Source organism: Macrobrachium rosenbergii, chromosome 50, assembly GCF_040412425.1.
Source record: "Macrobrachium rosenbergii isolate ZJJX-2024 chromosome 50, ASM4041242v1, whole genome shotgun sequence".
In the NCBI taxonomy this organism is placed as follows: domain Eukaryota; kingdom Metazoa; phylum Arthropoda; class Malacostraca; order Decapoda; family Palaemonidae; genus Macrobrachium; species Macrobrachium rosenbergii.
Window position 1 is genome coordinate 3,950,001 of NC_089790.1, and position 15,099 is coordinate 3,965,099.

The 15,099-nt window shown below is 36.4% G+C and overlaps 1 protein-coding gene across 2 annotated transcripts in view; it reads left to right on the plus strand.

Moving 5' to 3' along the window:
* LOC136832508 (uncharacterized) overlaps nt 1-15,099 on the plus strand; it is an 82,305-nt gene that overhangs the window by 58,694 nt on the left and 8,512 nt on the right. For both annotated transcript variants that reach the window (XM_067093416.1, XM_067093415.1), the window contains exons 4-5: nt 8,473-8,582; nt 14,436-14,651. In XM_067093416.1, coding sequence (XP_066949517.1) covers nt 8,473-8,582; nt 14,436-14,651 — 326 coding nt within the window. The remainder of the gene's footprint in view (nt 1-8,472; nt 8,583-14,435; nt 14,652-15,099) is intronic.

Here is a 15,099-nt window from a genome sequence, read left to right on the forward strand (position 1 = left end):
CTTTTCTGCGGGTTTTGTATACATATACACTTATATATATAGTATATATGTGTATATATATTTATATATACCTAAAAGTATTACGGTAAGTAGTTAAAAAAAAAAATTTACTCTGTGGGAAACGACGCCAAATGATGGCAAATTGGAATCGTAACAAATAGCGTTTTCTTATTTACTTTACCTACCGCCTCTACCTGGGAGGAATTCAAAGCGAGTACAATTTATTTCTAGAGAAGAGTAACACAAATAAAACGCCTTTCCTCACCTGAGAGGAATACAGACAACGTTCGTTTAATCCTTTCCGTTAGCGATTGCGGTTCCGCGGGAGGAATACAAATCAGGTATTGAAAAGATTTTACGGAATAAGTACCGTTTACTTTCAGTTCACGTTGACCACCAAAGTGATTCCATCTCACATGTGGAAAGTTATGCCAGGTATCTTTTCGAGTGTATGGTCCCCACAGGTGCATCAGCATCTATAATGTATATGTATATATGTATATATATATATATATATATATATATATATATATATATATATATACATACATACATAAAGTATAAAATATAAAATACTGAAATTCGGTAAATGAAGGCTACCAATGATGGGTAAATTGCTTGAATAGGTGACCACCAAGACTAGCCTCTTCCTTGAACATCCATGGTATAGGGTGAGGGCCAGCACCCTCATCCCATCTGTGTTTTGCAAACCAGAAAGCCGGAATGGTACCGCGTTCTGGGGACACCAGTCTAAGATATAGATATATATATATATATATATATATATATATATATATATATATATATCCTTGAACATCCATGGTATGTATATATGGGTGTGTGTGTATGTGTGTGAATGAATGAGTTTGTTAGTTACCATTCAACTTAGAGCACACGTGCATTGAAGGTCTTGCAATTAAGAAAATATTTACCCTTTCATCAATTTCCTCCAAACTTCTAATGAAAGATATGTTTCCCAGGTCAGGACAACGCAGAGTGAACTTTTGCTGTGTAAACTTCACGTAATGGATTTATTTCTTCTTGTTCAGACACCGTAAAATTTATTTTATTTTCCAAGGTTTGGATTCTGAAGAATCGGTTTCGACACATGTGCTCTGAAGGAGATTATGGATTATGAATTAATGATTGCAGATGTGTTTGAGAGAGAGAGAGAGAGAGAGAGAGAGAGAGAGAGAGAGAGAGAGAGAGAATGACATAAGGATACATAGATATCTAGATTGATAGTTGGAAGGAAAATAATCGGATTAATAAGTAAATCAATAGAGAGAGAGAGAGAGAGAGAGATTTTTAGATGGATATATACACAGATAAATGGAAAGAAAATATTCGGATTGGTGGGTAAATCAATAAAGAGAGAGAGAGAGAGAGATCAGAGAGAGAGAGAGAGAGAGAGAGAGAGAGAGAGAGAGAGAGAGAGAGAGAGAGAGAGAGAGCCAGATGAACTTTCAACCATAATGAAAAGAGGCCCAGTCTATTCATAATTTAGGTGTTATTGACAATCCATGAGGTGTAGCCCTGTCAATTATTGTGTGAAATGCTAAGACTGGAAATAATTATTTCCAACTGAATCTGATTTCAAAAAGAAATTCCTGTGAAGGTAATTTCGACAATCTTTCGAGCTCACTGATTTTCTTTGCAGGTCAATGTCAATGACCGCAGGAAATATCTGGAGTTCATTTTTGTTCATTTCTACAGTTTTGAGGGCCGTTTAAATGACAAGAAATTATATATAAACTATATATACATACAAACAAACACACACATATATAATGTATATATAAACATACACGAATATATATATTAAATTGATAATCAAAACTTTTGACCATCTTATACGAACTTTGTTTATCTACCAACACAGCGTTTAGCAAACATCTACAATATATACCTAATCAAATCGTATCCTTTTGGTCTTTCGTAACTTTCATAGTTAGTCAGATCCATTAGCAGATAAAGATGAGGGTTCCCCCATCGACTGTTTCGACCTTTTAACTAGAATTCATCTGTTTCAAAACAGTTCGTTCCTCTGCTGGAGCCTTTTGAACAATGAGGAAAACATTCAAGTTTTCCACGCTTTTATCTCTGTAAGATACCTTATCTATAAGTATATGAAATGTTTTTGCAAGTCTCATCATTGTGTGATTTTTGGAAAACGAACGAAAGAATATGGGAAAAAATCCGTCTGGATTCCTTTTATAGGTCTAACTTCATCAAGGTGGGGGCTTCGGTTTTAAGTCAAATTTGTTCCTCAGGAAGAAGAAGAAGAAGAAGAAGAAGAAGAAGAAGAAGAAGAAGAAGAAGAAGAAGAAGAAGGAGAGAGAGAGAGAGAGAGAGAGAGAGAGAGAGAGAGAGAGAGAGAGAAGAGAGAGAGAGAGAGAGAGAGATATTTTTGGATAGATATTAGATAAATGGAAAGAAAATATTAGGATTGGTGGGTAAATCAATAGAGAGAGAGAGAGAGAGAGAGAGAGAGATTTTTAAAATAGATATCTACATAGATAAATGGAAAGATTGGGTAAAAATCAATAGAGAGAGAGAGAGAGAGAGAGAGTTGGATTATGAACTTTCAACCATAATAAAAAGAGGATTTAGGTGTTATTGACAAGCCATGAGGCACAAGCCCTGTCAATTATTGTGGTAGAAATGAAGCCTAAGACTGGAAACAATGCATTAATTATTTCCAACTGAATCTGATGCTCAAAAAGAAATTCCTGTGAAGGTAATTTCGACAATCAAAGCTCGAGCTCACTGATTTTTCTTTGCAGGTCAATGTCAATGACCGCAGGAAATATCTGGAGTTCATTTTGTTCATTTCTACAGTTTTGAGGGCCGTTTAAATGACAAGAAATTATATATAAACTATATATACATACAAACAAACACACACATATATAATGTATATATAAACATACACGAATATATATATTAAATTGATAATCAAACTTTTGACCATCTTAGAACTTTGTTACCTATCTACCAACACAGCGTTTAGCAAACATCTACAATATATACCTAATCAAATCGTATCCTTTTGGAAGATAAAGATGAGGGTTCCCCATCGACTGTTTTGACCTTTTTAACTAGAATTCACTCTGTTTCAAAACAGTTCGTTCCTCTGCTGGAGCCTTTGAACAATGAGGAAAACATTCAAGTTTTCCACGCTTTTATCTCTGTAAGATACCTTATCTATAAGTATATGAAATGTTTTTGCAAGTCTCATCATTGTGTGATTTCGTTGTATCGGAAAACGAACGAAAGAATATGGAAAAAAATCCGTCTGGATGGAAATCCTTTTATAGGTCTAACTTCATCAACTGGTTTTAAGTCAAATTTGTTCCAGGAAGAAGAAGAAGAAGAAGAAGAGAAGAAGAAGAAGAAGAGAAGAGAGAGAGAGAGAGAGAGAGAGAGAGAGAGAGAGAGAGAGAGAGATTTTTGGATAGATATCTACTTAGATAAATGGAAAGAAAAATATTAGGATTGGATAGATATCTAGAGAGATAAATGGAGAGAGAGAGAGAGAGAGAGAGAGAGAGAGAGAGAGAGAGAGAGAGAGAGAGATTTTTAAAATAGATATCTACATAGATAAATGGAAAGAAAATATTCGGGTTGGTGGGTAAATCAATAGAGAGAGAGAGAGAGAGAGAGAGAGAGAGAGAGAGAGAGAGAGAGAGAGAGAGAGAGAGAGAGAGAGAGAGAGAGAGAGGCAGATGAACTTTCAACCATAATAAAAAGAGGCCCAGTCTATTCATAATTTAGGTGTTATTGACAATCCATGAGGCATTTCATGTAGCCCTGTCAATTATTGTGGTAGAAATAGAAGCCTAAGACTGGAAACAATGCATTAATTATTTCCAACTGAATCTGATGCTCAAAAAGAAATTCCTGTGAAGGTAATTTCGACAATCAAAGCTCGAGCTCACTGATTTTCTTTGCAGGTCAATGTCAATGACCGCAGGAAATATCTGGAGTTCATTTTGTTCATTTCTACAGTTTTGAGGCCGTTTAAATGACAAGAAATTATATATAAACTATATATACATACAAACAAACACACACATATATAATGTATATATAAACATACACGAATATATATATTAAATTGATAATCAAAACTTTTGACCATCTTATACGAACTTTGTTACCTATCTACCAACACAGCGTTTAGCAAACATCTACAATATATACCTAATCAAATCGTATCCTTTTGGTCTTTCGTAACTTTCATAGTTAGTCAGATCCATTAGCAGATAAAGATGAGGGTTCCCCCCATCGACTGTTTCGACCTTTTTAACTAGAATTCACTCTGTTTCAAAACAGTTCGTTCCTCTGCTGGAGCCTTTGAACAATGAGGAAAACATTCAAGTTTTCCACGCTTTTATCTCTGTAAGATACCTTATCTATAAGTATATGAAATGTTTTTGCAAGTCTCATCATTGTGTGATTTCGTTGTATCGGAAAACGAACGAAAGAATATGGGAAAAAAATCCGTCTGGATGGAAATCCTTTTATAGGTCTAACTTCATCAAGGTGGGGGCTTCGGTTTTAAGTCAAATTTGTTCAGGAAGAAGAAGAAGAAGAAGAAGAAGAAAGAAGAAGAAGAGAAGAAGAGAGAGAGAGAGAGAAGAGAGAGAGAGAGAGAGAGAGAGAGAGAGAGAGAGAGAGAGATATTTTTGGATAGATATCTACTTAGATAAATGGAAAGAAAATATTAGGATTGGTGGGTAAATCAATAGAGAGAGAGAGAGAGAGAGAGAGAGAGAGAGAGAGAGAGAGAGAGAGAGAGAGAGAGAGAGAGAGAGAGAGAGAGATTTTAAAATAGATATCTACATAGATAAATGGAAAGAAAAGGGTTGGAGAGAGAGAGAGGCAGGTGAACTTTCAACCATAATAAAAAGAGGCCCAGTCTATTCATAATTTAGGTGTTATTGACAATCCATGAGGCATTTCATGTAGCCCTGTCAATTATTGTGGTAGAAATAGAAGCCTAAGACTGGAAACAATGCATTAATTATTTCCAACTGAATCTGATGCTCAAAAAAGAAATTCCTGTGAAGGTAATTTCGACAATCAAAGCTCGAGCTCACTGATTTTCTTTGCAGGTCAATGTCAATGACCGCAGGAAATATCTGGAGTTCATTTTTGTTCATTTCTACAGTTTTGAGGGCCGTTTAAATGACAAGAAATTATATATAAACTATATATACATACAAACAAACACACACATATATAATGTATATATAAACATACACGAATATATATATTAAATTGATAATCAAAACTTTTGACCATCTTATACGAACTTTGTTACCTATCTACCAACACAGCGTTTAGCAAACATCTACAATATATACCTAATCAAATCGTATCCTTTTGGTCTTTCGTAACTTTCATAGTTAGTCAGATCCATTAGCAGATAAAGATGAGGGTTCCCCCCATCGACTGTTTGACCTTTTTTAACTAGAATTCACTCTGTTTCAAAACAGTTCGTTCCTCTGCTGGAGCCTTTGAACAATGAGGAAAACATTCAAGTTTTCCACGCTTTTATCTCTGTAAGATACCTTATTTATAAGTATATGAAATGTTTTTGCAAGTCTCATCATTGTGTGATTTCGTTGTATCGGAAAACGAACGAAAGAATATGGGAAAAAAATCCGTCTGGATGGAAATCCTTTTATAGGTCTAACTTCATCAAGGTGGGGGGCTTCGGTTTTAAGTCAAATTTGTTCCTCAGGAAGAAGAAGAAGAAGAAGAAGAAGAAGAAGAAGAAGAAGAAGGAGAGAGAGAGAGAGAGAGAGAGAGAGAGAGAGAGAGAGAGAGAGAGAGAGAGAGAGAGTAAGGGGTGGTAGGGGGGGTGTGGGGTGGGAGGAAAGAAGTTCGATGTTCGTATCAGTGGAAGGGCGAGCCAATAACGGAAATTTGTTTCTACTGAGGCATAATTTCTCCGGAAGGGGGAAGCCGGATTATGTAGGTCTGGTTATATCGAAGCTCGCTGCCAACATCCCCGTAAGTTCTGTGGAAATAACCGAGGGAATCTTTCTTTCTCTCTCTCTCTCTCTCTCTCTCTCTCTCTCTCTCTCTCTCTCTCTCTCTCTTCCTCGGGTTGTGCTTTTTTCCTTGATTCTTTTATTGCTTGCGCAATAATCATCCTCCTCTTGAGGATATGAAATGTTATTGAAGTGGATGGGATTGGTCTATTTGTTCGGAGTGTTTTCACGAACAACGGATTTACAAAAAAAAAAAAGTAAAAATTCGAAATTTTACTTAATAACATTAGCTGGAGAAAGGAATAAAAGGTTGAATCTTGCAAGTATAAAGGAACAATGATAACCATTACAGTTTATCTTGCGTTTAAATATAATCAGAGGCTAAAAAAAGGTAAATAATACAATGGGTAGGCTAAATATGAGTTAGAAATCCAATGAACTGAAATTACATTCGAAAGTACGATTATATAATAGTCTAGTACGACCTGCGCCGGTTTCCTGAAGTCCCTTATGTAAATAAGATATTAATGGAAGGGTAATGAAGATGGCTTGGACATGTCCGTCACACCACACTGGGGAGAATGGTACATGTAGTGTCAGCTGAGCTTCTGTGGGAACCACAGTTGCTGGAAGGCTCAGCCATACCGGGATAAGAACTACGACACGAGAGGCTGGAAATGAGAGGATATTTGTTGAAGATGAAGCACAGGAAAGTACCCTTAACTTTACATAAAAGACCTACACAGAATTCTAAATAGCATCCGAATACAATTACAACTTCCTAATTCTTTCCAGTGTTAGTCTTGCCTTTCTTTTGACAACCTGAAAAAGACCAGTTGATTTACATATCCCCTCCAGTAGCAATGACGATTCTTGTGTCTGTGTTTTTATGAAAGTACAAAGGCCAACTGAACGGTTACCCGAAGGCCTTTTTAAGCTCCAGAGGCGATAGATCTTTCTTCCTCTTAAAGGAAGAAGGGTTAAATATATAATTAGGAAGAAGAAAAGATGGATAGCAACAGTTGAATAATGTAATCCGGTTACCTCGAATCTCTAATAATTTGGGAGCGAAAGCAGTAATAGGTTCGTGTCTTCACCACGAAGGTTGCTTTGACAGCGAACTGCTTACTCTCTCATTTCGCGAATCTGAAATCTAACTCTATGTTATACATTGTTTTGACAAACGCTAATGGCATACGTGTTGACATATCGGATTTGACGTAAGGGTGCTGAATGATTCGAATCCCTTTGCGTCACACGGCTTGGGGGATGCTAGTTTAAGTAATTTGACAGACCAAAACGTATCAAGACCACGGCCATCTCCTCCAGAATATGTCCTTTAAATACCGTAAAAATCATGACAACACTTTACGGATTATCAAGAATTCGCTCACCCCAGCATAATCATGATAGTCATATGTTCAACTAAACATTTCCCAAGAACACATACAACCCTACATTTCAGTACAAGCGTGTCCTGTGCACATTCCGTCGAGTAAATCTGCTTAATCTGATTCTGCCACCGTTGCGCGGAGTGAAGGACCCACAAAGATTCAAAATCCGGCGTCAACATGCTCGTTTACTTTCGTTGCTCGTAACTAGGTCTTTGTGGAGCTCCGGTTTAAGTCAGTGGGGCTACCGAGAGGGCCAAACTGGCTTCCTTAGTCCCAAAATCCCTAGACCCCATTTCCCTTCTTTACGCTGTTTAGTTGAGGATTGTATGCGGCATTTTTTCTTTATTTGCTCTGTCTGCTACAGTTTTGTTTATTTCTTTGAATTTTGAGGTCAAGTATTGCCAAGATCGAAATTATTCTGAATTATGTTCTTTCATTATACTTGAAACTAAAGAATAGATACTGTACACTGGGTAGGTTAGAAAGAGCAAGTGTAACAGTGAACGAGTTTTCATTCTTTATGAAGACTAATGCAAGTGTGAATCTCTGTTCATTTGCACTGATTTCAATACAACAAGCAGATGGTAGGGCATATCATTTGTTATGTCGATATTTCTCTGGATTTCCAGTGCAAATATTGGTTTATTTATATTATTTTAACGATGGAAGATCTAAATTAATACATTGTTGTAACATATATTCTCTTAGTGATCATAAATACATTATTAAAGTTAACTTGCATATCTTGTGCTAAAAGAAAAAGGAAATTATACGGTTGTAAGGAACTGTCAAATTCTACAATGATATCAGAAACTCGAGTAAATAATACGTATGAACATTAAGCAAAATATGATAAAAACGAAAAACTGGAATTAAGAGTACACATTAACCATCTCTCAATAATATGCATAGATCACTGAGCAAAACAGAATGAAAATAAAAAAAAAATCTGTACAAAGGGTCCATATGAACATTCTAACGAAAGACACCTCTTTTCTTTCAGTCTGTAGCCAAGTGTAAAGGATCGGCACTAAGTGTTGGCGTGTCAGTAAACCGAGGTTTCTTCCTTTCAGGTGTGAAGAGCGAAGTGTCGAGTGTCACCTCCGGACGCACGCAAGGGTCAGTGCCAAGCCTCAGCCGGGATTCCCTGGTCGTTGTCACTCACGCTTCTACGGGACACCAGGTAAGAGGGCCAGGACACAAAAAGTCTGCCGGACGTCGAGCTCGTTGCCGCTAATGAATATGGACAGGCGCGTTACTGAGATATTACAGTGCTGTTAGATGGAATTGGCATTGTGTCAGTATTAGACGTTAATTCTTCGGCTTTTTGTAATGTCTGGGTGCAAAGCCTCGGCATTGCTGTTGCAAATAACAAACACACTTCCATACACGCAAGTTCCCATTCATTAAAATTACCATTACCATTCATTAAAATTATTATTAAAGTGTAAGTTTTCTTTGCAGTTTTGCCACGAAATGCTACTCAACATCTTTGTAAGTGGTATGATTTTTGGTAGCAAAATTGGAAGCGAATATTTTGATTACATTTCCACCTCATTTCAGACTATCTGCCACAGCATTTCCGCATCTCAGTAATGTTCAGAGCTTTCAAAGGACGTGTCACTTGTTGTTACCACCATTTCATACATATAAATAGCAGTACCCTTTATGGCCAAAAATATCTTGATATTCCATTTCACACACACACACACACACACACACACACACACACACACACACACACATATATATATATATATATATATATATATATATATATATATATATATATATATATATATATATATATATGTCACAATGCAGGGATGTGGTTTTATTAATTAAAACAACTAAAAATGTATTTTCTTTGAACAAACTTTCCCATTATCAGAAATGACAAAAAAAGTGGGAATGATGATGAAAAATCCATAGGTGGGGGATTTTGCCAATTTGATTTGGAATCTGTCTAAAATAGCCATCAATTTGTCATTGTGGAGGCGAAGGTTATTGGAAAAGAATTCGAACACCCCCCCACCCCCGGGGGGTTGGTAGTAGTGGAGGTTTAGCCCCTTTAGTTGTCCTCGAGTTTAACTTATCGCTTTATCTGTATTTCTCTCCGCCTTTCATTTTCCAGTCTTCCCCTCTTTTCTCCTCCTACTTTAGCTGTCCAACTTCTTTAACTTCACTTTTGCCCGAATTTTAAACTTCTTTAACTTCTCCTTGCCCCAGATTTTCAACTTTTTTGACTTCCCCGTTTCCAAAAGTTTCCCCTTAGCATTCGAGAACAAATCCTTCGGCCGAACTTCATGACAGACTGGAAATATGACTCAGGAGCTCGTTCAAATAATAATAATAATAATAATAATAATAATAATAATAATAATAATAATAATAATAATAATAATAATAATAATAATGACGAAAGAGGAAAACATACGAATCAAATTGTGGATGAGAGAGAGAGAGAGAGAGAGAGAGAGAGAGAGAGAGAGAGAGAGAGAGAGAGAGAGCCCCTGGACCCACAAGACATCGATAACAATGGGGCTTGAGATTTCGGGAGAGCGAGCCAAATAAGCCCGGCCCACCGGAACCAGTCATTGAGACTCGACCAACCATCCAATCGACGCTTCAGCCACAAGAGTGGAGGGGGAAAAAAATGGTACATGCCGAGTATTTCATTTTCAATATTATTCAGTTTTTCAGATTCTTTTTTACCAAGATTTTGAGGAGTGACGACGTTGTGGGAACTGCGGTTAAATTGAAATATAATTCACTCTACTGTTATTGTTTTGTTTATAATTGGTCATTGATGTGATTATGATTATGAACGTGATTATGATTGTTTTCATAGCATGCTTATAGATCACAGAACCAGAATATGATTGTTATTGGTACCATACTTAAGAGTTTATAGAACTAAATTATGACTATTGTTGGTGCCATACTTAAGAGTTTATAGAATCATATTATGACTGTTGTTGGTGCCATACTTAAGAGTTTATAGAACCAGACTATGATTGTTATTGGTACCATACTTAGAGTTTATAGAACCAGAATATGGTTGCTATTCGTATCATAGTTCATTGAACCAGAATATGATTGTTATTGGTACCATACTTATAGTTTATAGAACCAGATTATGATTGTTATTGGTACCATACTTATAGTTTATACAACCAGAATATCAATGTTATTCGAACCATATGTATAGTTTATAGATATAGATTATGATTGTTATTGGTACCATACTTATAGTTTATAGATACAGAATAGTCTTAAGTGAAGAAAAACCACAACCCAGAAACAAAAATATAAGCAAACCAATAACTAATAACGACAAAATAATAACTGAATAAACAGTTATTCTTAGTACTAAAGGGGGTAACAATTAATTCGTAATGTCTTAAATTACAATCTTTTCCCCATTTATATTACAATATTCATTTCACATGAATGCTATGACTTCCGACCAAACAATTATTCATAAGTACCTCAATACTCATGAATAAACATTGCAGTTTTTTGTAGCAGTAGTTTTGATAAAACAAAGATTAAGTTTTTGCATATCACATTTCACAACTATTTTGCTTTATTATTATTATTATTATTATTATTATTATTATTATTATTATTATTATTATTATATTTTTTTGGTCTATGACATTCATCCTATTCGACTTGGTGGTTTTTATAGTGTGGGGTTTCGGGTTGCATCCTGCCTCCTTATATTATTATTATTATTATTATTATTATTATTATTATTATTATTATTATTATTATTATTATTATTATTATTCTGTTTAAGGTCCACAATAATATATCAATAGAATGTGAGTCTTCATAAAAATGTATAACAAGCTTTCGAACCCTATCCTGAAGATGAACCCAGGATAGGGTTCGAAAGCTTTTTATACATTTTTATAAAGATTCACAATTTATTGATATATTACTGTGGACCTTATAGAAAATTACTCCTGTTCTCGGCATTGAGAGTTCTACACATTATTATTATTATTATTATTATTATTATTATTATTAATACTAAATATTTTCCGATATTTACTCACAGTTCGTTTGTTCAGAAGTAAAAACAAAAAGTTCAAGGATATGAAAAGAAAATGGGGATAAGATAAAGTTGATTGCAGTTTCCCTTGCCCCTTTATTACATTTTTAATATCCATTATTTTTCCTCTCCTTTTACTGCAATATGAAATGAAATAACCATCCCCTTCATTAAAACTTTCTAAGATCTTTTTTAGTTTTTATTTTACGTGACAGATTTAGAAGTGTTGAGAATTGACGGTAAGCAATATGAGAAGCAATACTTTTCAAAACTGATGGTAAGCTATATGAGAAGCAATACTTTTTAAAACTGATGGTAAGCAATATGAGGAGCAATACTTTTCAAAACTGACGGTAAGCAATATGAGAAGCAATACTTTCCAAAACTGACGGTAAGCAATATGAGAAGCAATACTTTTCAAAACTGACAGTAAGCAATATGAGAAGCAATACTTTTCAAAACTGATTTCAAGCAATATGAGAAACAATAACTTTCAAAACTGATGGCAAGCAATATGAGAAACAATACTTTTAAAAACTGACGGTAAAAATATGAGAAGCAACACTTTCAATGAATTAGAAATGCATACTCTGTTTATACTCTCCTACCCACTGGCAACTAATACGCAAGTTTTTTTTATTTTATGCTAAATACGCACTGAAGTGGACGGGAGGGCGACGGGGAGGGGAGACGGGAGAGGAGGAGGAGGAGGAGGAGGAGGAGGAGGAGGAGGAGGTGGAGGAGCCGTTGCAACGAACGCTTATATATCGACTTTTGGACGTTTGCGTATGAGTTCAACGTTCTCATTAACGAGGATACCGCCAGAAACATTAATAACGAGAGGGATTGAAGCGACAACCCGATAAATAAGACAAAGGAATAAAGGAAATACGCACAAAAACGAAAGAACATTGCAGCCTGTCACATAAACATTGATCGACTGGTAGCACGCACACTCATACAGTCACACACACGCAACCACACACACACACACCCATACACGCACGCAGAGAGAGAGAGAGAGAGAGAGAGAGAGAGAGTTCACCCTCTCTCTTCAGAACATCCATATACGCGTCTGTTCCAGCGCTCTCATTCACATATATGAGTTAACTTATTGTGACACAGCTGTCAAGGTCTCATCATCCCCTCTCTCTCTCTCTCTCTCTCTCTCTCTCTCTCTCTCTCTCTCTCCATGTATACACACTATAAAGATCGATACGCACAAATGAAGAAAAGCAATACATATCATTAGATGAATTATACACATCCAAGAAAGAATATAACCATTATATATCCTAGCTGCTCCAAGATACCAGTAAGGGAAGAGGGGAAAAATAGGAAACAACGAGCAACCTGACGTACAAGCGCCGTATATCCACCTCTCCCCCTAGCAACGGGGAGATCTTAATCCTTTGTTTATACGAGATAACCATAAAAGGATCAATCACTCTGCAGGTGATGCTGCTGCGTCCTTCATTTTCGTATCGGATAGATTTTGCTTCTCCCTGCACTGACAGAGACCAATTTATTTGTATTTTCGTGTATTTGGTCTAAACAAAAATTGGCTGACGATTATCTAAAAGGTTAACGTACTTTTTGGTGACACAAATTCAGAGGAAGTTTCAGAGCAAGTTTCTCTAAAAAAAATTGGCTGATGTTTATAGGGTTAACGTACTTTTTGGTGACACAAATTCAGACGAAGTTTCAGAGCAAGTTTCTCTAAAAAAAATTTGGCTGATGTTTATCCAAAGGGTTAACGTACTTTTTGGTGACACAAATTCAGACGAAGTTTCAGAGCAAGTTTCTCTAAAAAAAATTTGGCTGATGTTTATCCAAAGGGTTAACGTCCTTTTTGGTGACAATTTCAGGGAAGTTTCAGAGCAAGTTTCTCTAAAAAAAACTGGCTGATGTTTATCCAAAGGGGGGTTAACGTGGCGATGTTGGTATTATGCATGTACAGTGCGCATACATGAGGACAGTGTCTAGAAGCTTCTTAAGTCTTATCAATCGAAGATTAAGTTCAGCCCTGTAACTTTAGTGACGTTCACATACAACATCCTCCGCATCGCATCTTTATCAATTTTGCCTCCAGCGTTTGCTTGGTCAATGCAAGCACCATGCAGGTCTCCTCTTTCATTCTCGAACTTTTCATAAATACTGTTTAACGGCAAACACTTGATCCACACAGCCTCTTCTTCGTCTGAACTGACGCTGCTCTTTTCTAAAAGTTTTTACGTTAACTGTCTTACTTTCTTGACGAAAGCATATGATATATACTAATAACGCTATACCCCATAATTCTACCTTTCACCTCTATGGCCCTATCCCTTTTCCAAAGATGCAGCTATTTTCTTACCTAGTCTTTATTAACCCTTCCCTCATCCGGTCATACTTAACGATACCACTGTAAGCTGTTCATGTACAATATCACCACCACACAACCGCCTTTCGCTTTTTTACCTATTAACTGACCTTCTTCCACAAGCCTTCGATAAAATTTACACTGCCTGATCCAGACTATCATCATTCAGATCTGAAGTTTCTTTATCTTGCATATTCAACAACCATTCAAAGTACTCGTTCTACTGGCATGGTAGCAATGCCCAAGCAGTACCATTTGCAACTACCCTGGTCGCTGTTATACTGAATGATATCAGTCAGTTTTTAAATGACATCAAAAACACATTTACTTTCGCTGCTTTGTATTGTTGTATTGTAGTGAAAGTGGGGACTATTTGACTCGGAGCATCGTCTTTCCATAAGAAAAATTATTGGGATTTTACCTGTAAATTTTCATTTTTGTATTGTTGTGATAACGGGAAATATATGACTCTGAGCATTGTCTTTCCCAAAAAGAAAAATGATTAGATTTTATCTATAACTTCATCCTACGGCTCTCGAGTAATATGATACTGTAATTCTCTCTTTCCTTTCTTGTAAGTTCTCCACTACAAATCCCTCCCCTCTCCACAGGCTTGTCTATTATCGGAGCGAGATTCGCCCTCCGATTACCTGTTCGAGTGCGACTGCTGTTGTGATCCGCCCTGCCAGCCGGTGTGTCTGTGCGACTACACAGACGACGACCTCTTGGGGCCCAATGACAACAGCGTCTTCGAGGACGGCCGCCAGAGCATCGAGGACCTCCCCACCAGGAGTCTCTCCATGCCAATCAAGGAACAAAACAAACTGGTAATTTCTAGAGAATTTTTTCTTGGTTTAAGAGATGTATTCAAGTATTTGGTATTAAGAGTCTTTAATATGGATGCTGATTAAGATAAGGATGTTTTCTCATCTTCGAATGACTTGGTTCAGTCAGTTTCTTCTGGTATTGCCTTTCCTGCCATACAGAATATGTTGTAATTTTCCTTTACTTTTTCGAAAACTTGGATTTCAGGGTCTGTTACACATATTTCATAAATATATTTTTTTAAACACAGTGCTTCTCCATTATGAGGTGATGTATTCTGGAACATGCATTGAATTCATCTTTTACTTGTATGGCCATACTTGCGTAAGATTTGAACAAATGGCCTAACATAAAAGGGGCACTCAGAGTTAACAGAGCAGCTACTGCTTCGTCGTAAAATACTCCCATGAGGGTAAAATGGTTTCTTCGTGTGAGGGGAAAAGTGGTCAT